Genomic DNA, 27,049 nt, shown 5'->3' with positions numbered 1-27,049 from the left:
AGTATCCTCATACCTATTTCAATCTCGTTTACCGGCAAGTCTCTTTACTCGTTCCGTGATACAAGATCCCGCAACTTATACTAAGTCACATTGCTTGCAAGGCTTGTGTGTGATGTTGTATTACCGAGTGGGCCCCGAGATACCTCTCCGTTGCACGGAGTGACAAATCCCAGTCTCGATCCATACTAACTCAACGAACACCTTCGGAGATACCTGCAGAGCATCTTTATAGTCACCCAGTTACGTTGCGACGTTTGATACACACAAAGCATTCCTCCGGTGTCAGTGAGTTATATGATATCATGGTCATAGGAACAAATACTTGACACGCAGAAAACAGTAGCAACAAAATGACACGATCAATATGCTACGTCTATTAGTTTGGGTCTAGTCCATCACGTGATTTTCCTAATGACGTGATCCAGTTATCAAGCAACAACACCTTGTTCATAATCAGAAGACCCTGACTATCTTTGATCAACTGGCTAGCCAACTAGAGGCTTGCTAGGGACAGTGTTTTGTCTATGTATCCACACATGTATATAAGTCTTCATTCAATACAATTATAGCATGGATAATAAACGATTATCTTGATATAGGAATTATAATAATAACTATATTTATTATTGCCTCTAGGGCATAATTCCAACAAGGCGCCCACGTGGAGCACCTTTAGTCCCGGCGTGTAAGAGGGTCGGGACGAAAAGGTTAGGCCTTTAGTCCCGCCCCTTTAGTCCCGGTTGGTGAACCGGGACTAAAGCCCCTTACGGGCCGGGGCTATAGGCCATGTCCCCACTAGTGAAGGGCCGGGACCGGGAAGGCCGCCACGTGGTGTGGGCCGCGTGGGGAGTGCCGGGACGGGGAGGGCCACTGGAATGCAGGAGCGACGTCTACGCGAGGGAGATAGTAATGGATCCCAAGGAGAGAGTGAGGAGTGAGGGTGGGGGAAGAAGGGGATAAATGTATGACCTAACAATAGCGCTTGTTGGAGATGGGCGCTACTTAGCAGTAGCGCTGGTAGCCTGCCACCAGTACTGCTAAGAAATTAGTAGTAGCGTTGCCTATTCACCACCACTACTATTACAGGTAGCCCCTGTCGATGGTGATGGGATCACTTAGTAGTAGCATGGTCTTGACATGCCGCACTACTGCTACTTAGATACCTGTAGTGTCGGTAGCTGAGCCGCGTTACTACTACTTAGCAGTAGCGTGTCTCGATAATATCACGTTACTGTTAAAATTCTATCTATAAGCTTTCTCCTCGTAGTGATATAGTGTGTGTTCTAGGGTCTCCTTAAAGATAGCCTTATGCTTGTTCGGATGCCCCCTCTCGAATGGTCTCCACCAACTCGCACCAAACATGCAAGTCATACCTTGTACTCCCTTTGTTTCTCAATAATTATCTAGTTGAAAAGAGTAGACCCTGATTCGTGTGGCCGACGCGGGTGACGTACGGCAAATTCAGACGGCGCGTGCCTGGCTCGCCAAGACGTCGACATCATGTCGTCGCGATTGCTGTTGGTTCCGTCGTCAGCTCGTGGAAAATAATTCCAGGAAGGAAACGGTGAGAGTGAGACCCATCGATCACGTACGTGGGTGAGCACGCTCGCAACGGAAGTCAGGAGCATGTGTGCACCACTTGACGTATGCTCGCAACCCATTTGACCCGACGGAACGGAAGGGCGCCGTCCGCGCCATCGAGTGGCCGGTATATAGTGGACACATCGTGGCCAAGGCAGGCGCACATTACGCACGGGATGATGCGTAAGTCCATCAGCATGCTTGGTTGCTGCATGGCTGGAAGCATATGGTTCACAAATTCATAACTGCTTCCATATCTTTATTCATATATCATGATAGATGATGTATCACCACCAGGGTTTCACTCTCCCATGGATCGATGAACGTATACGTGTGACGTGTCAAACCTGTGTACGTACGTATGCCCGTTGGCCGTTGCACTTGCACTTGGCTGCCGCCGTATTACGTACGTGCAGCTTATTTAGGCTGAAGAAGACCTAGGTACGTGTAGCCCGCAAAAAAAAAAAAAAAGATCTACGTACGTGTAAGCTAGCTAGCTAGCTAGACTAAGACTGGAACCGGATGGGGTACGCCGGCGACTTGTCCGGGTTGAACAGCCCGAAGTGCTTCTCGACGAGCTCCCCCCTCTTCAAGTTCTCATTGAACATGGCGAAGATGTACGTCTCCAGCGCGCCACGCCTCTTGGGCGTGCCCCCGCCGACGTGGTCGATCAGCCCCTGGTTGTACGCCCTCGCGTTGTCCGCCGTCGCCGCGAACCCGCTCATCGACGGCCACCCGCTCTCCGACACCACCACCCTCACCCCCGGCGCGCCGGCCCTCTCCAGCGCCGCCACCACGGCGTCCACCATGGCGTCGAACAGGCACGTGTAGGTCAGCCCGTTCTTGTCGTCCCGCACCGTAGGGCCCGGCTGGAAGGTCGCGTAGTTGAGCTTGATATTCTGCGGGTCACGCTTGTAGGCGAAGTAGGGGTAGACGTTGGCCAGCAGCGGCGCGCCGGTGCTCGCCAGGAGCCGGGCCACGTCCCTCATGTAGGCGTTCTTGAACACGCCGTCGGAGGGCGGGAAGGACTTGTCCACCTCGTCGAACCGGATGGAGGTCGACACCTTGATGGCGCCGAGCCCAGCGGCCGAGAGGGCCGCGTTGAGGTTGCGCATGGCCGGCACGACGCTCTGCGTGGCGCCGCCCTGCACCTCGTTGCCGGCGGCGATGTACTTGATGTTCACGGCCGGGTAGTATGGCCGGACGTTTCTCTGCACCCAGGACGCCGCGTTGGATGTGCTCGCAGCGAGGCTGGCTAGCTGGTCGTTGCCGACGTCGAGGATGAGGCTGATGCCGGAGTTGCGGAGCGCGGAGAGGGCCTTGGCGTCGGCGAAGTAGATGCGCATGCCGGTGATGCCATTGGACCTGTAGAACTGCACCACCTCGTTCGCCGGCGGGAGGTTGTTGGCGATCACGCCGTAGCACACGCCGATGGATTCCACACCTGCATCCGTTCAGGTTTAGCTGTCGTAGGCGTTGACGGGGAAGATTATGCATGTGAATCGTAGGCATGTGAATCGTAGGTTATAAGTTATCTACAAGTTGCAGTACATGCATCTCACAGTAGGTGCATGCATGCAAAGTACTGTAGGAGTAAGAAGTAGATACAAGAACATGAGAGAATGTAGGTACTTGTAGGAACAGAAGCGAATGCTCCGATGAAGAGAGCAACGGCAAACATGGAAGCAACATCCTCCCTGGTCATTGCTACCAAATGCTAATAGAGCTGGTGTATGCCTATGCAGCTGCACCACCTACCCCTTTTATACACAGGTCCTCCGCCCGCCTGTCTACTTGGTCGCGTTGTGACTTTGACTCCGCCAAAACCGAAGAAGATGCACGGCATGCCGGTTGTGGACGTCACTCTCCCTCGTCTTTCTTCCACGGAAAAGTCCGGGGGTTGTGGAAACGGCCTCCGTTTTCTGAGCTAGCTGGCCATGCTTTGTCGTGGTAACACTAATCCTGGTCCACTCCCATTTGCACAGATGGGATGGTGATACGTTGAACAGGACAAAGAATACTAGCCTTAGAAAAGCACATAAAGACTTAGGTGTGTTTGGTTTGAGGACCAAAAGTCATGGAATGTCATGGTTCCGTCCCGAAGTCATGGGTTGGTTCCATCCTTGTGTTCAGTTGATGATAAAAAAAAGTCATGGATTGGTTCCGTCCCGGTGTTTAGTCGGAGAGATGAAATGAGAAGAATCTGATACCACTCACCTCTTCGATATAAATGGTGAGATTACATATCTGAACAAATAGAGTTATTTGCATTTAACAAGCCTATAATTTAAGTTTTCAGCAATATTTTTTTTTCTATTTTCAACACATGCAAATAAAAATATATGATCCTGGGTACATATCAAATATTTACGAAAAATAATCACGAAAATGAAAAAATAACCACGAAAAAAATTAATCACGAAAATGAGAAAAAATAACCACGAAAAAATAACCACAAAAAAATAACCACGAAAACTTTTGTTCGGGTGCGGGGGTGAACGCGGTGAGAATTGCTTGGTTATTTCTTTATTTCTTTGCTTTCTCAGACGAATAACGAGTCGATTCCTCCAAATCGGTGGAATCACTTGGTGAAGCATCTGGAGGGAATATTCCCTGCATGCGGATGATCCAATTCCGATTTTTAACCCAACTAAACACGAGAACGGCTGCTAGGGATGGAACCAACCCGTCCGATTCCACCTCATCCTGAAACCAAACACACCCTTAGGGAAGTCACTAGCTAGAGGGACTTGGCGTCACAAAATATTCACAAACACAGAGAGCTGGTCGCTAAAGTTGAAGAGCTCTTAGGGTATTTCTAACCGGTTCCCGGTTAGTGAAGTAAAAAGATTTATTTTACTCCACTACCCGAACCCGGCATCTAGCCGATTCCCTATCCGTTGTTAGTGAAGTATATTTTTACTTCGACCCCAAAAAGTTTTCCTATTTTTACTCTACCGATTGATTGGCGGTTCAGTAAAATGTTGCGTCTTTCTCTCACGCCCGCATTTCCTCCGCATCTTTTCCAGCGCGCCTCCCGCCGGCCCTTCCTCGTCCCCGCCGTTACCTCGTTCCATCCCTTGCCCTCCGCTGCTGTTCTGCCTGTCGGCCAGCCCGTTCAGTCGCCGTTGCCTTTGAAAATGTTTTCCGGAGTGGACATCCCCGCCGTCAGCACTGCTGGAGTGATCCATGGACCAAGAGGGCCTGTCACGAACGTCCAATACAAGACACACGACGACAGGCGCATATCATTCCACAAGGCGGGCTGGCAGGAGTTCATCAAGGAAAAGAGATAATTAAGGGTGGACACCCTTGTGGTGATCATTATAAGGAAGAGCAACCACAAGGTCTATCAGATGATGGTTGTTGTTGACCATGTTTAGAACTATCAATTGGAGAACTGTTAGTTAATTAATTAGTATGTTAAGATGAATGTGATATATTGATGTTATTTGTTTCTTAAGTTGAACAACTTTCAAGTGATCTTGATGGTTATTATTATTACAATTGTTATGATGATTGGCTATTTTAGGGACCGTTCATCCATTCCGATCGAACAGTGAAGAAATAAAAGTTACAAGGAGTTACGAGAATAAAATTATATGAAAGTACAAATAACGGTGGGACCATTACAAAATTAAGATGGGGCTAGTTATTCTCCAGAAGGGCAGATCCGTTATTTCGCATGCAATCTTAGTCACATGTCTTTTTTTTTAAATGGATAGAGCGTCAAAATTCATGACTAATTATTCTGCAGGTTGGTCATTGAAAAGAGAAATAAAATTCAGAAAGACCAGAAGAGCGTGAGGCGAGGCTGCTAGAGCCACTTAAATAGTGGGCAGCGGCTTGACCACTTGAGCCGCGGCCACCTCGCCCTGGCTTCTCCTTCTCGTCCCCCCTCCTCTACTCCCACCTCTCTTCCACTGCCAGCTCCGGCGGCCTTACCCCGTCCGGATCCAAACACTCATGGTACTTTGACAATCCCACCAGTGCTAGCTACCGTCCGGCGGAGTGTACATAACGGAAGCACGGAACGGATCGAGAATGGAAACCGAGGACTACGCCGCGGGTGTTGCTTCTCCCTCATGTGCCAGGAGGACGGCGGCAAGCTGCTGCTGATGTACAGTGCCGACGACGACAACGACGGGGAGGGGTACATGGACCACCTCGTGTCCAAGGAGAGCAGCTTCTGCTCCGCCGATCCGTCGCCTTCCATGGCCTCGCGGCGCGACACCGTCAGGTGGATCCTTGAGGTGGACGATCCTCCATCTATCTGCATCCATTGGTTTCTTAATTGATGGAACAGAGCCCCTGACATCTCGCCGGGGCCACTGCATACGCGCGGGCACTTCGGCCGGGTTTTGCCATCGCACAGCGTACGTGGCGATTGCCTACTTTGACCGCTTCTCCCTCCGGCATCCATTGATCCCCTCTTAGCTTCCTCTGTTTCTTGAACGACGCGGGGAATGGTCACTGATTTTTTTTGGTGCGTGTGCGTGCGTGCAGAGGTCGGTGATGCCGTGGGCGGCGCGGCTGTTGGCCATCGCGTGCGTGTCGCTGGCGGCGAAGATGGATGAGTGCCAGGCGTCGGCGCTGTCGGAGTTCCGCGCCGACGACGACTACGATTAATTTCAGCTGCGACTCCATCCGCCGCATGGAGGTGCTCGTGCTCTCCACGCTCGAGTGGAGGATGGGCGCGGTCATGCCCTTCCACTACCTCCCCTGCCTCTCCTCCAGGCTCCGGCGATTCAACGGCGCCGGCCGCGGTGGTGGCGGCGGCCTCATCGCCGTCAAGGCCGCCGCCGAAGGTTGGCTACTTGATAACCACATCTATCCATGGACCGTGCTCTGCTTCTATCAACTGACCGTGCTCTATTCTTGCAGTGGCGAGCGTGCTCGACTACCGGCCGTCCACCGTGGCCGCCGTCGCCGTCTTGGCAGCAACCCACGGCGTGCTCACGAAAGAGCCCCTGGAATCCAAGATCAGCAGCCTCTCCCCGACCTGCCCCCAGGTCCTCGCGCCAGCGGCGTTGCCTCCAGGTCCTCACGCGCGCCGGCAGCGTTGTCTGTTGATCGGAACTCGGAACGGCGCAAAGGGCGGCGGCGGCGATGTCGGCTATCCTATCTCTTATGTGAAACTGTTACAAACATGTTTACCATTCTACCCTTTTAATCAAAAAATAAATCAATAATTCATTTCTCAGATCTGACGGTCAGAAAAAAAATCAGACGAGAAGTTACACGAAATTACAACTCGTAACTTTCAAGTGATCTTGATGGTTATTATTATATATTGAACATGACGCTGTTGTGTAATGGTTCTATCATTGCTATATGTATAGCAGCTAGGATGGAGTTGAATGAAAAGCATAAAATAGAATGATAAACAAATAAATAAAGGGAAAAACACAATATAAAATCCCAAAGCCTCGCAGCTGCTTAGGCGTGGCTGTCTTTTAGTCCCGGTCGGTGTTACAAACCGGGACTAAAGATCCCTCTACCAGGCGTCCCACGACGGCCACGTGAAGCTTCTTCAGTCCCGGTTAGTAAGCAAACCGGGACTAAAAGTTTTAAACATTAGTACCGATAGTTTTGTTCCAGTTGCAAAACCGGGACCAAATGCCCTCTGAAACCGGGACTAGTGCCCTGTTTTCCACTAGTGTAAATTATTCAACCAGAATCGGCAGTAGGCTCCAAGTGATTCTTTGAACCCACATCATTAAAGGTATAGGATGGAGATAATTGAAATCTGGAATACAAAAATTGGAAAATCTGTAATAATAATCGATATGGCACATCAGGAATGTTAGCTCAAAATGATGGACATGGGTAAGGGATAATGAACAGAAAATAAAAGAAAACGAAGTCTCTCCAACACTTCGAACCAACTTGATTGTTCTGGATACATGCATGTTTATTCACTTTCTTTCATTTTCGACCTCCTCTTTTCATGGGTAACATAGGTTGCCCATAATACAGAGGGCAAGGCTGTTTAGTTTAGGGTACATACTTGTATATATGTTTACTCATCAGATTATGACACTTGTTTAGAGATCAGTTGGATGCAGACGAAAAAATAGAAATTATTTGAAAATTAATAATGCCCGGTCTTCATTTTTTTTTTCTGCTGCACAAAGTTTTGGTTGTTCTCATGTCTGGTTCAGAAAAGGGGGAAACTGACAGTTCTTCTTAGGTTTTCTAGCTTGTCATACTATTTGGTCACGCTGCGGGTGCCGAGCAATTTGGTGCGCCTAATGTGTGATGTGTGACTTCATCGGTGGTTATGGTTAAAGCATGCATGCAGTACGTTGTATGGCTTTAACATAGAACGCCAAGATATGTAGCCTTTTTTCTCCAACAAACATTTGTTGAACAATTAGGCATAATTTTCATGATTAATTCCAAAATATAAAGCATGACTATACCAGCTACTAACATGTGAAACTCTAACATACTAGATGCAGCAGACAACATGCAGCAAGACCGTATAGCAAAACATGTACGCATCTAACATGGTCATCAGGCTAACGGGAACACGGCGTAAGTACCGAACGTTTGTAGAGGAAGCATATGTATTCGGTGCAGCTACATTGTTGACGATGATGTTGGCGACAACGGGACGAAGTAGACGATGCTTGAGGCGGCGGTACGCAGCACCACCCGATTTGCTTGGTAGACGATGCTTGGGAGTCACGCAAAGCGCTTCCCAAAAACCTATTTCGCCCTCTCCCGTACAGGATCGCAAAGACGACTGGTTCCGAAGACCTGCTCTCCCGTTCGCCGTTGTCGTGACCACGTCTCAAACCGACTTGTCTGCCAAGAGATAAAAAATAAAACGGCAAAAGGTAGCCGCGCCCCCGCAAGGCATCGGACCGGAATTTGGCGGACCATTCACGCGCATGTCGCACGTACGCGCCGCCCTGCCAGGCCAGGCCAGGCCAGGCCAGGCGAGACGAGCGAGCGAGCGAGCGCGCGCGTGTGGTTCTCTCCTTTCTCTTCTCAACACACACTTAGAGTGGTGGGGGAGAACTCACTATATAAAGAGGTCCAACACTTCCTCCACTAGCGGTATGAGACTAAACTTTAGCACCACCACTTGCCATTTTATTCATGGGCTCAATTTGAGATTTCAGAATTTTGTAGATGGGCCAAGCCCATTTAATTCCAACATGAAATCCTAGCCATCGGGGGCTCTCCTTCTTCCCTTCGTCTCCGCCACAGGACCCCGGAGGACTAAAGCCCGGGGGCCGACAACAGTGGCGGGGACCACACTCTCTTCTGTGCCATGCATGAGGGTGATGCAGATCCTCGCGGCATGAGGGGCTGGGCTGATCTAGCCTTGGCGGCACGGCGGGCGTCCATGCCTTGGGCCACGGCGGCGCAATGAGCGGCAAAGGTTCTGGGCGCGGCGGACGACCTTGCCTCGGGCAGCGGAGAAGGTTGTGGGCGCGGCGGACGACCTTGCCTCGGGAGCGGCGTTAGCTGTATTCTGCGGTGGTGGCATGGAAGGCCTGGTGGACGAGTCGGCGTCATGTGTGGTCTTGCCTTCAGTTAGATCTTATCTGCCCGGTGCGGCTTGCTTGCTGCGCGGTGGCTCGGATCGGTGTCGACCCGTGAACACGATGCTAGATGGAGATTCGTCGAGTGGATCCGAGTGAAAACCATGTTCTTGGCTTGTTGCCAAGACCAGCGATGGTGAAATTCTTTTGTGTCGTTCCATTATTGAAGGCATCACCGTGCATCACCGTGGAAAAGCTCCAGACTTATATCCTCTACCTTCGGTAGGAACTCTAGATCAGTCGATCGAAGGATGAAGGCGCTCTTGTGTCATTACCTCCTTGGGGGCGTCATTCTTGGAGGTGTGCGTAGACTCGAGGGACCAGTGGATGGCTTATGCGGTGAAGCGGTGGTTCGTGTAACGCATCGACAACGTGGAGTCTCGATGGCGTGGTGTTGCAGGGTCTTGACGATGGATGTGTGATGATGGACGTGCGTAGGGTGGTGGTGTTGTGTGACGCCATGATAGCATCTACGACAGGTCTGGCAAGGTGGATGCGTCAGTGCCTGCTCTAAAGATGGATCGGTGAAGGACAGTGGTGACATTCCCTACAGCATCCGCATGTGATGTCCGCTTACAGTGCATCGGATTGGTGTGTGATCCGAGCAATTCGGCTTGGTTGAAGCCTCTGGCTTTAGATGTTGTGCTTTGATATGAGGATTGGGTATGCGGCTTGGACAATTTGTACCCCTTCGTCTTCGTCAAGTGGATAGGATAGCTACAGATGTTGTCAAGATGATGCCTTCATACATATTGATGTTTTATTATTAGTTGAATAATTAATAAAATGGTTGTATAGATCATAAACTTGAAGTAATATTGAGTAATTAGCTAGGTTCATACGAACAGTTCACCAAGTATATTGTCCGCTCGCTTGATAACAAGTGCAAAATGTCATTTTTCAAGTATTTCAACGGATGTTAGGCGCGAACAAACCGGTGAGTGAAGACCCTCGCTTTAAATCTGGTCTTGGCAAGGACGACGAGTGCGCATGTACCGTCGATCGATCGGCCGGTTGTTGTCGCGGCCGTGGATTGACACGCGCCAGCTGACGCATCAATCTCTGACCAGCGAAGACCGTATCCACCCATGCTGGTCGGTCTCGGGCCAAACATCCATGCGTACCATCGACCGGCTCTCTGTGATCCTCTCCATATATAACCAGCAAGCGGAAACGATTTCTTCAGGTACTTCTTGTTACTACTCCTTGCTAACCGATTGATAATCAGCTGAAAGAGCAGCCTTTGATCAGATCATCGTTGTGGCAAGAGAAGACGGCAACGGCGCAAGGCGGCACATCTGGAGGAGTTGCTTCTTCTATATGCTCCACATGGCGTTGCTCCTCGGAATCGTCTTCGCCTCCATCCTTACAAGTTAGTCATCTCTCTCGCTCTCTCTCTCTCGTAGTACGTACGTCCCGCCTTCAAAATCGGGCTGCAGCGCCTAAGCATTAACTTGTCGATCCGTAGAAGTAACTACTGTCTGCACATACTTAAAGGGAAAAACACTGAACCCTTTCCCATAAAATCCACCATGCACATTGATTATTCATCTCAAAATGACAAGTGCATGCGCCATTAACATATAATGCAAGTGTAATTCTGGGCCTTTTGCATCTCTTGATTCATGCATGCAACCAAATTTCACAAGACGAAGCAGGAAAATTTCAACAGAAGCCAAATAAAGTTTGAAAGATATAATATTTCAGAGATTCAGAGAGCACAAGCCTCCACACATGCCATGGCGAAGAGAGCTCGTCCACATCCACTTGATATATCCAATCACCCTAAAGCTGCGAGAACGGCCTCCCACCACCCGTGCTTCCTTTCTTTGTCCAAGAAAGGATTAAGATATTTTTCATATTTTTATGGGATATTTTCAGTCAACGGTCTCATCTACAATATTATCTTGTAAAGCCTTTGTAATGCAAGAACATTCTGATTTTGAGGAACATTTCAACTTTTTACAGTTTTACTTATAACCAGCCAACTGTTATTAGTCAACGCATTATGCACCGCGAGAGGGGGAAATTGTTCATTTTATCTTGCGGCAGAAACTTTACAACAATGATAATGTGAACATACTCCACCACACATGTCACACCTACACGAGCAAACCTCCCAACCACCCGCTAGAGGAGACGAACCATGGACACAAAACATGAATGTTGCTTAGTTAACGAACACTATCCACAAGCAAATTTGAGCATCGAGATTCAGCCCCTAGTTGACCGAGTCATGCCTCTCACATCTTCAACCCACCAAAGAGGTGGTTCTAGGGAACAAATATGTTGGCAGTTCTAGAAACTACTTCCTCCGTTTCATAATATAAGAGTGTTTTCTAAGAGTGTAGAAAAAGCTCTTATATTATGAAATGGAGGGAGTAGTTATTTTCAAGTCAATCTTTCGGGACTCAATTCACTAAAAAGGGTAAAAGAGAGTTGCCAATTAATATGTGAAAAACTAGGTGAAAACCGTTGTAATACATCCACAAGATAGGGCACCTCGGTCGATTTGGTTAGAGCATCTATAGCCATGATAGGCAAATCTGGTTCCTATACGTCCGCGGACACGCCAGGATGCGTCCACAGACAGTGACTAGGCGAGCCTCAAATTTTCTCGTTTACAACCGTAAACCATATTTTCAAAACACCTAATACATGTAAAGACATGCATGCCCTTCATTTTGGCCGGATGTTATAGTCCGTTTTGGATTGGCACGGTTCTGTAAATACCAAAAAATGTCAATAAAAGATTTTGTTTATAGAAACATTGTGTTAGGGGTGTGTTTTCGGGTTTCTAGTCCCACCTCACAGCCAGCACTGCGTAAATAACCGTATCAGGCAAAAGTGTTAAGCTATCCTTTCTTAATAGGGGATATCAATGCGAAAAAATGCCAATGGACGCCGAGATCCATGCAACTCGGTATTTTGAAGATAATAATCAAAAATCATATTTCAAAGTTTCAAAACAAATCATACAAAATTCATGGAAACTTATACGTTTTCCACACACACGTGTGGAAAAGCATTTGAACTTTTTGTGATTCGTGGGTTGTACAAATACAACAATATTTGGACCGAACAACAACAGAAATCGGCCCATTTTAGAAATATGTTTTTGTTTATTCTGTACGTTGTGTGTGAAAGTATAAGGTTATGAAATTTATTCACATACATAATACACATGTGTGTGAATGTTTACAATATTTTTTAGAAAATCAGGTTGTCAAATTCATTTATTCAAAACGAGCTCCCTCGAGCTCGGCCTCCAAAAGCCCACACTCTTACCAATGCTCGCTTTGTGAAGGAGCTTATATCCTTCACAAGGCGAGCATTGACGGCCGCTACAAACCGTGAGAGTCTCTTAAGTATGAGAAGTTTTTTTAACCATTCTTATCAAGCTCCTATGAAAAATCACAAAAAAGCTAGTTAGACAATGTGTCAGATATATACAGAGCAAGGTCAGCCCAACTGAAACTGGATAGATCGGGTGGATTTAGTGGAATTTGGGGTGGGGTAGGCCTGTCTTGTCCGACATGATAGATATGCCCAGTCGCGTTCGAACTTCCTCATATTTGCCCTATATTTGTATTGGATATGAGTGGTGCCGGTCAGACCGTTCAAGGCTGGTTTAAGGCACCTGTCTAGGTCGTGTTTTTTGACCGTATTTTCCGCCCAAACGGTTGAGTGAGGTTTGAGGCGCCCGACTAGATGCTATTATGCACAAGACCCTCCCCCCTCCCCCGGCACACACACACACCTCCGCAAAATGGACACAATCAGTCAATGTTGTCTATGATGCCATCATTATCATTTTTCTTTGAGCAAGAGACTTTGACTTTACCATGAATGGCCTACTAAAACCACACAGAAAAAACAACATTCAAGAACCATGGCGGTTTATGCCAAAACAATCGGCCAAATATATCAAGGATTGAGCAACTCCGACTTTGGTCATGGGCCTAGCAACAGAAAGGAGCAAACCTTTGCACCAACGTTGTCCAACTTGCCCATGACAACGAATCATTGTCGCAACATCATAACGCGATGCTACAACTCTAACTTCACTCTCAAAGGCAATGGCAGATGATCGACGATGAAGGATATGCAACAACCCTCCTATGCGTGCCACCATTATTGTTGTCACCCAAGAGCTTCTTCAATAGACGCGTCACTTTAGCGCCGTGCATCTTAATTACGCGTGCAGCCGTTTCGGGCGCTCCAGTGGACGCGCAAAAAAGTCACGCGCGGTATAGTTGGTTCAACGCGGAGCAAAACGGCATCACGTGTTTTTTATTTGATGCGCTCGTTTACGCGTGCAGCAAACTCTGGACTGCTGCAGTTGAGGACGCTGGATTGGGCGCCACGCGTCTGTTGGAGATGCTCTGGTCCCGCAGATAAAAAATGCTACAGTAACACATTAAATTTTTTATTGAACGTGAAATTTTTATGTGACTGTTTGAGATGCTGCAAGTGCACGATTTTTTGAGACACAAGATGCAAACAACATAGAAGTACACAAATTGGAAACGCCTTTCCAAATCCGTAGAACTGAATTAAAGAGTACGCACAGTTGCACCAGCTTGGACACAAACTTGCATGATTCGTGACAACCTAGCTGACACGTACCATCACCCTGGCTGGATATGTTATATAGGCGGCGGCTATGTCAATTGCCTTCAATTAGGTGAACCATGCAGTACATACATATATACGTTCATATCAGCTTGGCATTTTGCATATGTAGCGAACGTGTTGCCAGGATGGACAGGAGGACGAAGTTGACTATGTAGCGAACGTGTTGCAGACGTTGGAACAGAAACTTTGATGGCATTTCCGAATTTTCAATACACATGCATGCATGGTTCTTTTTTATTTTTTTATTTTTCAGGACCATGCTTGGTTCTTCATTTAACGTGCAACTTTTGTACCGTTAGTGAAATATTATATATTTTCCGGACAAAAAATATTGTGAAATATTTTTTTCTTTGGCCAAAAAAGGCCACTGGCTAATATGCAATCCCTTTATTTGGATATTAGAGCATCTACAACCAGATCCTTTATAGTTGTCTCAAACATCCGGGCAGCCCGTACGATTAGTGCCCGGGCATTAAAAAGTGACTCAGACGGACGTCCTAAATGGGTCGTAAATGACCGGATTGACCGACACCTCTTATATCTAGCTCAAATATTGGGCGGATATGGGACAACCCGAGCACGCCCGCCTGACAGACCCGACCCATCCACGACTCCGCGAAAAAGCCGCATCCGGCTCATCGGTGTGAAACCCTAGCTCACTCAATATCCACTCTCGCTCGGTCGTCTCCTCTCCCCGCACCAAATCCGGTCGAATCCGATGAAATGTCGACCTCCGGCAGCCGCTTCAACGACAACCTGGATCGGGAGTATCAGCTTGCCCTCCGCATCGCCTTGGAGCGGACCAAAGTGGAGACCAGGAGTAGCTTCGGATCGACAGCCTCACCGCTTCCCCTCCAGCGTAGCTCGGACACTGGTGTTGGCCCCTCTCGGTCCGTGCGTAGCTCCGGCAGGCGACCTGCGCAATTCGTGCCTCCTCTGCGCAGTCCCCTAGCACCGCCGATTGCTTCCCAACATGGGCAGCGGTGGGTGCTTGTGCTTGTGCCCGTCGCGGGATGGAGGCGGAGCCTGACTAGGACGCGTGGCTCCTCGAATGGATCTACCATTAGTCGCTTACGACCGCAGAGACAGACGTGTGGCGACTCCGGCGGAAGAATGCGAACCGTTCAGCAGTCCGAGCGCGAGGCAACAGAGGCAGCGGCTCAGCTCGCCAAGCTCAAGCAGGAGCAGAACAGGGAGGTCCGACGGCTAAAAGGGCTTGTCATCCTCTCCGACGACGACGATGACGACCATGTCTCCTCGTCCGACGACTCGATCGATTCCCCACCAGTCGTCGACTCCTACATATTTTACTGATGTTTAGCTAGTTCGTAGTTAGCATTTGCCGATGAACTCCAATAAACTATGCGTTGATCTATTTTTACGTAGCGTTGCATGTGTTGTATGATTTTGAAGGTGTCAATATGAAGGATGCGGATGTGAAAGGCAACAAATAAAACATGTCCGGTGGGATCCGCAGACACGTCCAGAAGAGTCCGTGGACGTTTGAGGGATCGGATTTTCAAGATGCGGCTATAGATGCTCTTAGTCAAGAACTGCATACCGAGTGGGCCGTAAACCACTATTAGTACAGTCAAGTAGTCAACCCATTATGTTTTCCAACAACGCGTAAAACATTCCTCCAAAAAACAAAAGGTGAGCTAATTACCAATCAAAGGGTTCGACGATACAATTAATGAAAAAATCGGCACAAATTAGGAACTAATGTAGCGCAGGTGTACATCCAAAGTGTGAGTGATGGCGCCTGCGTCCAAACTAAAAGCATCTCCACTTGTTGGCCCTCCCAGGAGTCAATTTTTCAGCTAGGTGGGGTCATGTCGGCAAAAAATTTAACATGAGGAAAGTTTTTCAGCCATGTCCCCACCTAACAATAGAAGACAAGAAAGAGATGAGAGGAAAAAGAGATAAAGTGGATGAGAGGCGTGCACATGGGTGGGTCTGTTGCATGCAACAAAGAAAGAGAAGAAAGGGGGTGGAAGGCTGACTGTTGGCCTGTTGTATGCAAGTAATAGCGTCGGCGCTTCCGGCAACGCTGGGTTCGGTTTGGGATCGTCGGGATCAATTTCGACACTAATCGATGAAAGAGGGACTTCTAGAGACGCGATTAAGATGTTTTTTCTTCGTCGGTAATAAAAAATCGTCTGAAAGAGCCTGTTGGGGATGCGGTGGAAGATGCTCTAAGCGGAGAATAGGTCAAAAAGAAATTTGGAACCGTGTCGACCTTCCCGCCATTTTGTCCTGCAACAGTCTGCATGCATGCTTGGTGAACAATCCAACGTCTGTATCGCACCATTTTTCAATCAGAATGATAGCTAACAATCAAAGCTAACGGATCCTTCTACGCGATGCCAATCAATCAAAGTTACGGTACATAATATTATGATGATTGTTTCTTCCTTGATTCTCTCTGCACGCTACTGCTACACATACACGGTTTGGGTTTTCATTGATCTTCATAAATCAAGAGAGCAACGATCGATCAATTCATCCACGCATACAGTAGTGCACTGCACACATTGATCTTCATTCTTCAACAGTGGTTACAGAGTGGGCCGTTCTCTTACATCGTACATACAAACCTGTAACGTACCATGGGGTCTACTACCTGTGCAGGAGCTGCGTCGGTGGGCGTGTGCTACGGCATGAGCGCCAACAACCTACCGCCGGCGACCACCGTCGTCGGCATGCTACGTGACAACGGCTTCAACTCCGTTCGCCTCTACGCTCCAGACAGCGAAGCGTTGGCGGCACTCCCCGGCACCGGCATCGGCGTCATCGTCGGCGCGCCCAACTACGTGCTCCCCGAGCTGGCCGCCAGCGCGTCAGCGGCGGCCGCTTGGGTCCGCGCCAACATCGCAGCACACCCGGATGTCTCATTCCGGTACATCACCGTGGGCAACGAGGTCGCCGGCAGCGACACGCAGTACCTGGTCCCAGCGATGGAGAACGTGCATGGCGCTCTGGCCGCGGCCGGGCTGGGCGACGCCGTCAAGGTTACGACGGCGATATCGCAGGCCACCATCGCCGTCCACGTGCCGCCGTCCGCCGGCGAGTTCGCGGGCGAGTCCAAGCCGTTCCTGCTCCCCGTGCTGCAGTTCCTGGAGCGCACCGGCGCGCCGCTCCTCGCCAACCTATACCCGTACTTCGCCTACACGTACAAGGCTGCCGGCGACATGGACGTCAGCTTCATGCTGTTCACGGCGCCGGGGACGGTGGTGCAGGACGGCGAGTACGGGTACCAGAACATGTTCGACGCGAGCGTGGACGCCGTGCACGCGGCGGTGGAGCGGCTCGGTGTGAGCGGCGTGGACGTGGTGGTGTCCGAGACCGGGTGGCCGTCGGCGGGCGGCGAGGAGGCGTCGGTGGATAACGCGAGGACGTACAACCAGAACCTGGTGAGCCATGTCGGGAAGGGCACGCCGCGGCGGCCGGGGAAGGTGGAGACGTACGTGTTCTCCATGTTCAATGAGAACCTCAAGGAGGCCGGCGTGGAGCAGAACTGGGGGCTCTTCTACCCTACCACCGATAAGGTCTACCCCATCACCTTCGGCAGGTGAACTTGATTCAGTTCATCATGCGTCCTCCATGCATCCATGTACGTACGCGGCCATGCATGGTCATAGACGTGTATATATACTGTATAAATATATTCATTGAGTGTGTGTTTGTGTGGCTTATTTTTAACATTTTATTTGGTTGAAATACCGACTATTCTTTTTCCTCCACACACTATAATCCAAATCCCCTAATTAAGAACACACGCACACACGTCCTACCTCTCCTATGAGCACCTCCAAAAAACTAAGTTGGCACAAATAAGCTTAGGTGAACTGTAAATTCGAAAAATACTAAAGCTATTAGAACATTATAATAGTTTGTTGTAAAAAATTCAGATTTTTTTGAAGATTTTTAAAATTTAATATTCACCCGAACTCATTTGAACTCGGATATAGAAGAGCACTTTCCCTGTCATTCTAACCATCGAATCACAAGTTGATTTACATCAACTGTACTTTTAGAGTCGTTGCATATTATAAAAATGGACTCGCTCTGTCCGGAATTACTTTTCGCATAAATGAACAGAAATGGATGTATTTATAACTAAAATACATCTAGATACATTCATTTCTAGGGAGTACATTCCAAGGGAGGAAGTTATTATTTATAATGGTGCCATGGGACCGTGCCAAACTCACCATGCTTCCTCAAATGCTTGATTCCAGCTTCACATGTGGGATACCAGGTTTCTCCTGTGTAGATTACTTTCAGTACTAGTACATCTTTATAAAGCAAAATAGAGGCAACAAATGTGTGTGTGTCTATATATATATATATATATATATATATATATATATATATATATATATATATATATATATATATATATATATATATATATATATATATATATATATATAGGTAAATTGTATATATATAAAAGAAAACTCCAGAGTGTATGAGAACATAAGTATGTAACGCGCTAGCAGCTTAAAATCTAACAATTAGCACGTGTATACAATCTGCATGGAGTAGAGTAGAAAAACATGCAATTCTTGAAGTAGATAATTACCACTTCACCAGCAACAAGATTTATGCCTGCATAATCATTTATATTTGCAACGTCTCCTGGAGCTGCTGCGGTTGCTTTTACGTTGGCATCCGCCTCTAGGATCATATACACACCATCTTTATCATTCAACTCCTTATCATGAGTTCAGATTCTGCAATGGATAACATCCACACAAAAAAGAGATAAAGGGATTGATTATTTCAACGACAGCACCTACCAGCAACATTGACATGAGGAGATAAAAGCATAAAGGCTAGCCATTACATATACATGAGTCTCAATTTCAGAAGGAGGAACAATATAACTGAACATCACAAACATGAACACCATCTGAACAACATTGATAATTTTACATGATCATCCACATGAGAAAATCAAATGAAATCAAAGAATAAATACTAGTGACATACATGAAAAAAAAATCTGAACAACATTGACATGAACTGTCACAAAACATGAACTCATGTACATAGGCATTGATTGGTTAATGCACTCATGCATGCACATATATAAGAGAAGATTTAACTTGCTCACCTCCAACTGCCATGTCGAGCACTCGAAGAGGGCAATAGGTGGCGACCAACGTGGAAGAGGATGGGAGGTGGTGAAGAAATGATAACAGTTGCACCAGTCGTCGGGATGTGGAGCACGGCTAGTGGATGGCAACGCAATGCATGCCTGTTAGCTGCTTGGGACGGTGGTCTTCACCCCTCAGAGCCGCGACTCTAGGAGTCGGACTTCAGCGCCTCATCAGTCATGGGCACGCGTCACAGCTCACGGGCACCGTGCTATAGTGGCGGCTAGGGTTCTTTTTTTTGGGGGGGGGGGGGGGGGAGGGGGTAGACGAGCATATATACAGTATATATATTTGTGTGTCCTTTTTTAACATTTTCTTAAATTTATATGGCGGCTATTTCTTTTGGAACCCATAGGCAGACGGACATACACACTTATACTTATCCCTATGAATGCACGCACACACACTCTACCTTATGAACACCTTCGAGAGACTGTCGATACATCATCTTAGATTGATGAAGTCGTCATGGACGCCTTTGTAGTCCATGAAAACATCTCCTTCACTAAACGCATATTGTTGAAAGGCCTAAAATAAACTCAGAAAATGTGAGCGCCAATGTCTAGTATGGGACTTGACTAGTGTGCATAAAAAGTGTTGTAAGTTTAAGAAAATTCACATTTAAAAATAAAGTCTACGTATTTTATTTTTTTGTAAATTTGAGATAAGTTCATGAATTCGAATAAAGTTCATGAATTGTGGAAAAAATCATGAGTTTTAAAAATAATGAAAATAAAATATTGATAAATAAAAACAAAAATATGATAAGAAAACCGTAGTGCTAACCTGATGAGCCGGCCCACTTATAGGAATGGGAATGGCTTAGACCGAAACTAGTTCGGTCCTACAGTTTTGCACACATATTTCTATTTTTCCTTTCATGTTCGGTCTTTACGAGTCTGGTCGCAGTCTCTCTGGGTTTAGTTTTTATGTCCAGGTTAACGACTATGTGTCGACCACATCTAGTTGGCATGGGAGCTATCTTGCTTATACAAGATGTATGCTGGAGCTCCTACATGGCACTCATTGTGGTATGGAGCCCTGCGCCGCACAGGGACGACCTGACTGGGCCGGCCCAGCTTCATTTCCGTTTTATTTTCTGTTACTTTTCCGTTTTCTGTTTATTTCCTTTTTTGTTCGTTTTTACTTTCCCTTTTCCTTTTATTTTTGTACTTGATGTAAAAAAATCGACTTTGAAGAACAATTTTGAAAAATCGCGAACAAATATGGAAGCGCGAATAATTTTTGGAAAAACAAATATTCTTTGAATCGCGAGAATAACATTTCGAAAAAGAGAACAATTTTAAAAACACCAAACAAATTCGAAAGCTAGAACAAATTTTAAAGAACAAACATTTTTTGAATTTCAGATCAAAATTTTAAACTGAGAACAGTTTTGGAAAATCTTGAACAAATTTGGAAGTGCGAACAATTTTGTAAAGTACAAACTTTTTTGAATCTTGAGAAAAGTTTTCAAACCGAGAATTTTCTAGTAAAATGCTGAAGAAATTTGGAAGTGCGAACAATTTTTAAAGCGCGAGCATTTTTTGAATCTTGAGAACAAAATTTTGAAACAGAAAACAATTTTGAAAAACGCCAAAAAAAATTGGAAGCACGAATATTTTTTGAATCTTGAGAAAGAAATTTTGAAAAGGAGAACAATTTTTAAAAACCCCGAACAATTTTGAAACCGAGATCAATTTTGAAAAATCTTAGACAAATTTTGAAGCGCGAACAATTCTAAAAGAACCGGAACATATTACTAATTGTCGAACAAACTTTTAAAATTCCGATTAGTTTTTTGAAAATGAGAGCATTTTTTGAAACATGAACAATTTTTGAATCTGCAAACACATTTTGAAACCGCAAACATTTTTCAAATTCTGCACAAAATTTTCAAACATGAATAAATTTAAACTTCGTGAACATAATTATAAAAATATGATTTTTTAAGTTGTGAACAAATTTTGTAAGAACGGGAACATATTTCTAATTCACAAATAAAATTTTAAAATTGTGATTGGTTTTTTGAAAATGAGGGCATTTTCTGAAAACAGGATCATTTTTTGAAATTTCAGAAACAAAAATTGATAATGGATACAATTTTCGTATCTGCGAAGAAATTTCGAAAATTCTAGACCATTTTTTGAAAATCTAGATCATTTTTTGGAAAATCAAAAAATATCAAATTTAAAAAACCTTGTTTTAAAATACTGAATATTTTATAAAATTATAGAACATTTTATGAAAATAGAGAATGTTTCTAATAATACAGATCATTGTTTAAAATGTAAAAAATTTCTTCTAATTTGGAGAACATTTTTTAAAAATCCAGAACATTTTTTATAAAAGAAAAAAATATATTTCGAATTTGAGGGACAATTTATTAAAAATACAGAAATTTTTTTGAAAAAAAAAGAAACAGAAAAGAAAAATGGAACATGAAAGAATAAAGAAAGAAGAAAACATTAAGGTTTTCAAAACCGGAGGTGTTGGAGCTATATGGGTAATTCGATGCGGCAAGTTCAGTACTATAGTTTTTTTATATTATTTTTCTTTTCCGGGATTTCACTATATGGGTCTAATTTTTTTTTTTTCGATTAGATTTTTCGTTTTATTTTTCATTTCTTTTCTTTGATTTTATTTTCCCTTTTTCCGTTTTACTCAATTCATGTTTTTTATTTTTCCTTTTTCCAGCACAGGAAAAATGTATAAACATAGTACATATTTTGTACGTATCAGGAATATTTATTTATGAATATTTCAAAATTTCAAGGACATGATTAAATTTTTAATATATATTTTGGTATCTACTTTTTCATATACATTGTACATTTGTTATACACATAAGCAACTTTTGTTATACAGGTTGAGCATTTATTAAATACATTATGAATATTTTTTTCAGATATATATTTTTATGTCTATTTTTCATACATATTTGTACATTTCTTTTTTAAATGAAGAATATTTTGATACATGTTTAACAGTTTATAAATACATCACTAATTAAAATTAATTTCATATAAATTTTTGAATGTCATAACATGTCTTTTCAATGCTATCAACATTTTTGTGAATGAATATTGCAATTATTTTACATTCTATTATCTTTTTGTAATAATTTTTAAATTGTGTTATCATATTTTTATATTTAAATTTTATTTTTATAATTAATTTATGTTTTGGAATATATTTATTTGCAATATTTCAGAAAATAAGTAGGAAAGATGAAATAAGAATAAAGGAAAAAAACAGAGAAAAGGTCAAACTAACCTGAAACCTACTTGGGTGTAATTTATAATAATGGATTGACGCGAGGGCATGCCCCGTCTATGTCACGTGATGCATAGTCAATCCTATAGTTGGAAGAAGCCGAGATCAATAATTAATTGATAACCATTGAAGGATCAGTGTCACCTTCTCAAGGATTGAGAAGTGACACATTGCATGTGCATCACTTGTCGCAACAAAATTTTTTTGGAATCGTTTATTCATACGTCTTATCTTTTAGATTGTGTGTTCAAATACCATATGGTTTTCATTGTTGGATTTCTGTGGTCAATATCTTTCAGACTAGTCTAGTATGCGACACATATTATTCTTGAGAGCTTCGAACTTTCTAGATAGTTAGGTGTCAATTTCTTTAGAGACCAAGAGTGACTGTTGTTCTCGAGAAAGTCCATAAAGGTTCGGAGATCATCTTGAGAATCTACCATGTGTAATTGACATTGGTTGACAAACCAATTGTGGAGGAGAATAGAGCAAAGAGAGTATATCTTTCGTATTAAGTCACAACGCCTCCAACTAGACGTAGTCCTTTTGGAGAAGGGCGAACTAGTTTATCAAATTCCTTGTCACCACCGAGCATCACTGGTCATCTCTGCACTTGTTTTCATTCATTCTGTGTTTTGTGGTAAATCTTAATCGTGTGATTCTCTTTGATGCATGCATTTAATTCGTGTTCGCAAATTACCATTCGTTAGATGTAGTCTATTTTTATTCGCTGCGTTGCTGGGTTCCGATATTTTTAGAGTTTATGAAGAAATTTGAAGACTCCATCCCCCGCAGCCCGGCTTTGATAGATATACTTTGTTCCTACACAAACCAATATATCGAAGCGTTAACCTGATGGGTCAGCCCACTTAGGAAATCATTGTACGTTGTGGGTGTGTGCCACCTACCCATTTTGCCTATAAATGATGCAAAGGGCAGCTAATAGGAATCCAGATTGATTAGACGTAACTAGTTCGGTCCTACCACTACTAGGAGAATGCTTATAAATAGGATTTTAGCAGTAGCATCGGTTAAAAGAACAACACTACTGGTAAGTAGTAGTAGCGCGGGCGGCGACATGCGCTACAGGTATCCAGTTAGCAGTAGCGCTGGATGTCCAATAGGCGCTACTGCTAATCGGTCCCATCACGACCGACAAGGGCCACCTGTAGTAGCAGCGGTTGTCAGAGAGCAATGCTACTGCTAAAGCCATAGGAGTAGCGCCCTTCTCGGCCCCGTGCCACTACTAATTAGCGCCCTCGTGGGCTTATCATCTTCCCCGCGCATGCCTTTAACTCTCTCCCTCTCTCCATCCCCACTCCCTCCCTCGCGTCACCGCCGGTCCTCCCAACGCGATCACGGGCGACTCTCTGCTACCCCCGGTGACTCTCTGCTGCCCGGCGACCCCGACCCCAACCCACTCTGCTGCAACGGCGACCTCGGCCTCTGCTTCTCCTCCGGCCGTCTCCTTCTCGGGTTAGACATCCCGACGCCTCCTCCGCCCGTTTGCTTCCTAGGGTTTCGATGGATTGCTAGGGTTATTGCTAGGACATTGTTAGGGCTGCTTGCTAGGGTTCTTGCTAGGATTTTTGCTAGGACATTGTTTCTGAAATTGTTTGTGAAATTAGATAGTTAATAATGAAACCGAGTCAAAATGAGTTTCAGAAATTAAGCATTTTTTAAATAGCAAAACTAGGTCAAAAATGAGTCAGTAAAATGATTTTGATGCCCAAATTCAAATGAGATGCTTGCTGCCCAAATGAAAATTAGTATTAATTTGGCATGTAGTACTAACTTGGACATGTTTTATATAATGTTTTTTATGAGAAAAAGAATATGTTCGCATATTTCTAAGAAGATAACCAGAAAGTAAAACATTAAACGATAAGAAAATGTTCTCATAGGAATTTGTTCTCGATGTCGATGATGCCCGGCCCGCATCCTCGTCGGGATCTCGTTGTCCGGGCTCGCAGTGGGAGGTGCCATCTTCCGGGGCGCGGAACTTGGTGAGGAATCGGGGTCTCGTCGTTGACCCGGATCTTATTTGGTGGCGGTCGCGTGAGCCAATATCGATGCGGAGGGAGCGGGCCACCACGGAGGTGGTACATCGTCGTGTCAGGGAGGAGGACGAGCACGTCCGTTGCTACATGGCTGCGTTGAACGCCAGGTTCTTCAATACATGGCAGGTTCTTCAGGGATCTCAACCGAGTTATGATTCTGTGATGGTTCCTTCTCTTTGGGTGTCCACTATCCACGGCTCAGGAACCGCGAGTCAACTAGATTATTTAGTTTTTGTTTTGTTTTGTTTTGAGAGGGGGGTTTAGGGTTTTGGAGGGTCGTGTTTCATTTTATGTTTTCCTTTTCTTTTTTATGTTTATCATTCAAATTGTTTTCTTTCAGAATTTTTATTTTATTATATGTTTTTCATTCAACTCGACACTAGTACATTTAGGGCTGCTCAGACTGCGGAGAACACACGACTTTTCAACTTAGAGCACCCCAATCAAGTAACTTCGAGCACACCTTTCCAAGAGAAAGAGAAAAAAAAAAGAGAAAGAGTTCGGCGATTCAGGCCCTCCTGATAAAGCAGTTCAAGCAATCCGGATTACCAAGGATATACCAAGAGATTTGTCTGCCATTGTTGCCTCTCTTGCTTTGTTTGGTGGTGCATGTTTCTACTGCCTTATGCTTTTAAAATTTTCTCCACATTGGTAGGCACACATTAGTTGTTAGTGATTTAAAGTCACGATCTTGCGCAGGATATAAGATGTTATTAGTATGCGCAGGCGTAGCTGTACCACCCGGGTCAACTAGCCTAGACCCAAGAAGATTTGTCACTTCGAGATTTATGGTTGTGGAATTTGATAAGTACAGAAATCTTGATGATAAAATGAGGGTTGGTGCTGCTAAATTGCTAATCGTCATAATTCAATTTTGTTTTGTTTCCTCAAGCTAATTGTGATCATGAAGTGCTCATATACTGCTTTTATCGCTCTAGATTGATGTGTGCCTTCCAGATATATAATACGCATATCGATTGGTTCTTGGGGGTATATGATGGTGATATTGCTATTGTCACCTCCCATGATGATACCCCATATGGTGTTTGTCCTGTAGATCTTGACCATCAGGCATCTCTACCTTGTGATGGTCAGATAATAGCAGCTGCTCGTGCCTTCCGATCAGGCCGTTTGATGGTCACGCCTGTGCTTTTGACTGAAGATGGTCATGCAAGCTGGACACAAATCACAGAGGGACGGTATGTTTATATGTTTCTTAATTTTTGGCATGATTGAAGATTTGAAACTTACAAATAATTGCATTATTTACCTTTGTAATACCTATGACTTGTTCTAGGCGTGGCTGCACTTGGAGGGCCAATCGTCGATCATGATGGGAAGTTTCTTGGGGTGAATGAATTTCACGCCAGATTTCATACAACACTACAACACCCTTTAAAATGTACCGCCTAGGCTTGAAAGCAGCCTGAGTCGGCTAAACCAGAATATGTGTAATCTGTGTGAGGCGATGAGTACCCACTTTGATAAAAATAAAAGAAAGCTAACATTGAGGAAATAAATCGGTCTGAATTAGTCAATGGAAACAACCTCCTCCTTCGACAACAAAGTAATTGTTTCAAAGTTAAGTTTGAATAGTTGAAACTGGCCATTAAAAAGAAGTGTTGGGCACCTCAGTCTCATTGGCTATGTTTGATGATTTGTATGCTGGTAATATCCAACTATTTCATTTGAATTTTGGTACTATTACGTTGATACCAAAGAAGGAAGGAGCGTCTCGTATTGAACAGTTTCGCCCGATTTGTTTGCTTAATGTTAGTTTCAAAATTTTCACAAAGGTTGAAACGGATAGACTAACGAAGATGGCACACTCTGTCGTGCTATCTTCGCAAACAACGTTTATGCCTGGGCGTAATATACTTGAAGGGGTAGTGGTTCTACATGAGACTCTGCACGAAATGCACTCTAAGAAACTAGATGGAGTTATCTTTAAAGTGGATTTTGAAAAGGCATATGACAAAGTCAAATGGTCGTTCTTGCAACAAACATTGCGGATGAAGGGGTTCGATGAGGTTTGGAGAAAACACATAAATTCCTTTATCACAAGAGGGAGTGTTGGGATCAAGGTCAATGATGATATTGGTCACTTCTTCCAGACACTAAAGGGACTAAGACAAGGTGACCCTATGTCTCCCATTCTCTTCAATATCGTTGCGGATATGTTGGCTCTGTTGATCAAGAGAGCTAACGAAAAAAACCTTGTTTCTGGATTAGTACCTCATCTGGTGGATGGGGGAGTTTCAATTCTACAATATGCGGATGATACGATTCTCTTTATGGAGCACGATTTACTCAAAGCCAAAAACCTCAAACTCATCTTGTGCCTTTTTGAACAGTTATCTGGGTTGAAAATTAACTTTAATAAAAGTGAGTTGTTTTGTTTTGGGGAAGCCAAAAAGCAACAACACATATATAACCAGTTGTTCGGATGTGTGGCAGGGGAATTTCCTTTTACGTACTTAGGAATCCCCATTCACCATCGTAAACTATCTAATGCGGAGTGGAAATGTATTGAGGAACGGTTTGAAAAGAAACTTACTACTTGGAAAGGCAAGCTTCTTTCTTATGGAGGCAGATTAGTCTTGGTGAATTCGGTATTAACAAGTATGCCTATGTTCCTCCTATCCTTTTTTGAAATACCTGTTGGGGTACGTAAAAGATTGGATTTCTACCGCTCTCGCTTTTTCTGGTAGAGTGATGAGGTTAAGACTAAATATAGATTGGCGAAATGGGATATTATTTGTCGTCCTAA

At 44.8% G+C, this 27,049-nt stretch overlaps 2 protein-coding genes and 1 pseudogene across 2 annotated transcripts; 2 read left to right on the top strand and 1 right to left on the bottom strand.

Moving 5' to 3' along the window:
- Positions 1 to 1,808: 1,808 nt before the first annotated feature.
- Positions 1,809 to 3,322, bottom strand: LOC123440916 (glucan endo-1,3-beta-glucosidase GII-like). The gene is made up of 2 exons (XM_045117457.1): positions 3,214 to 3,322; positions 1,809 to 3,025 (listed from the first exon to the last, which is right to left on the bottom strand). Exons 1-2 carry the CDS (start codon positions 3,284 to 3,286, stop codon positions 2,088 to 2,090), a joined length of 1,011 nt encoding a protein of 336 aa, XP_044973392.1. The 5' UTR covers positions 3,287 to 3,322; the 3' UTR covers positions 1,809 to 2,087.
- A 1,240-nt stretch (positions 3,323 to 4,562) lies between these two features.
- On the top strand, positions 4,563 to 6,862 carry LOC123442158 (annotated as a pseudogene).
- A 3,462-nt stretch (positions 6,863 to 10,324) lies between these two features.
- Positions 10,325 to 17,462, top strand: LOC123445461 (lichenase-2-like). The gene is made up of 2 exons (XM_045122444.1): positions 10,325 to 10,512; positions 16,410 to 17,462. The coding sequence occupies exons 1-2, from the start codon at positions 10,461 to 10,463 to the stop codon at positions 17,351 to 17,353; spliced, it is 996 nt and encodes a 331-aa protein (XP_044978379.1). The 5' UTR covers positions 10,325 to 10,460; the 3' UTR covers positions 17,354 to 17,462.
- Positions 17,463 to 27,049: the final 9,587 nt, after the last annotated feature.

Source organism: Hordeum vulgare, chromosome 3H, assembly GCF_904849725.1.
Source record: "Hordeum vulgare subsp. vulgare chromosome 3H, MorexV3_pseudomolecules_assembly, whole genome shotgun sequence".
NCBI classification, from domain to species: Eukaryota; Viridiplantae; Streptophyta; class Magnoliopsida; order Poales; family Poaceae; genus Hordeum; species Hordeum vulgare.
This window is presented reverse-complemented; position numbering and strand designations above follow the sequence as displayed.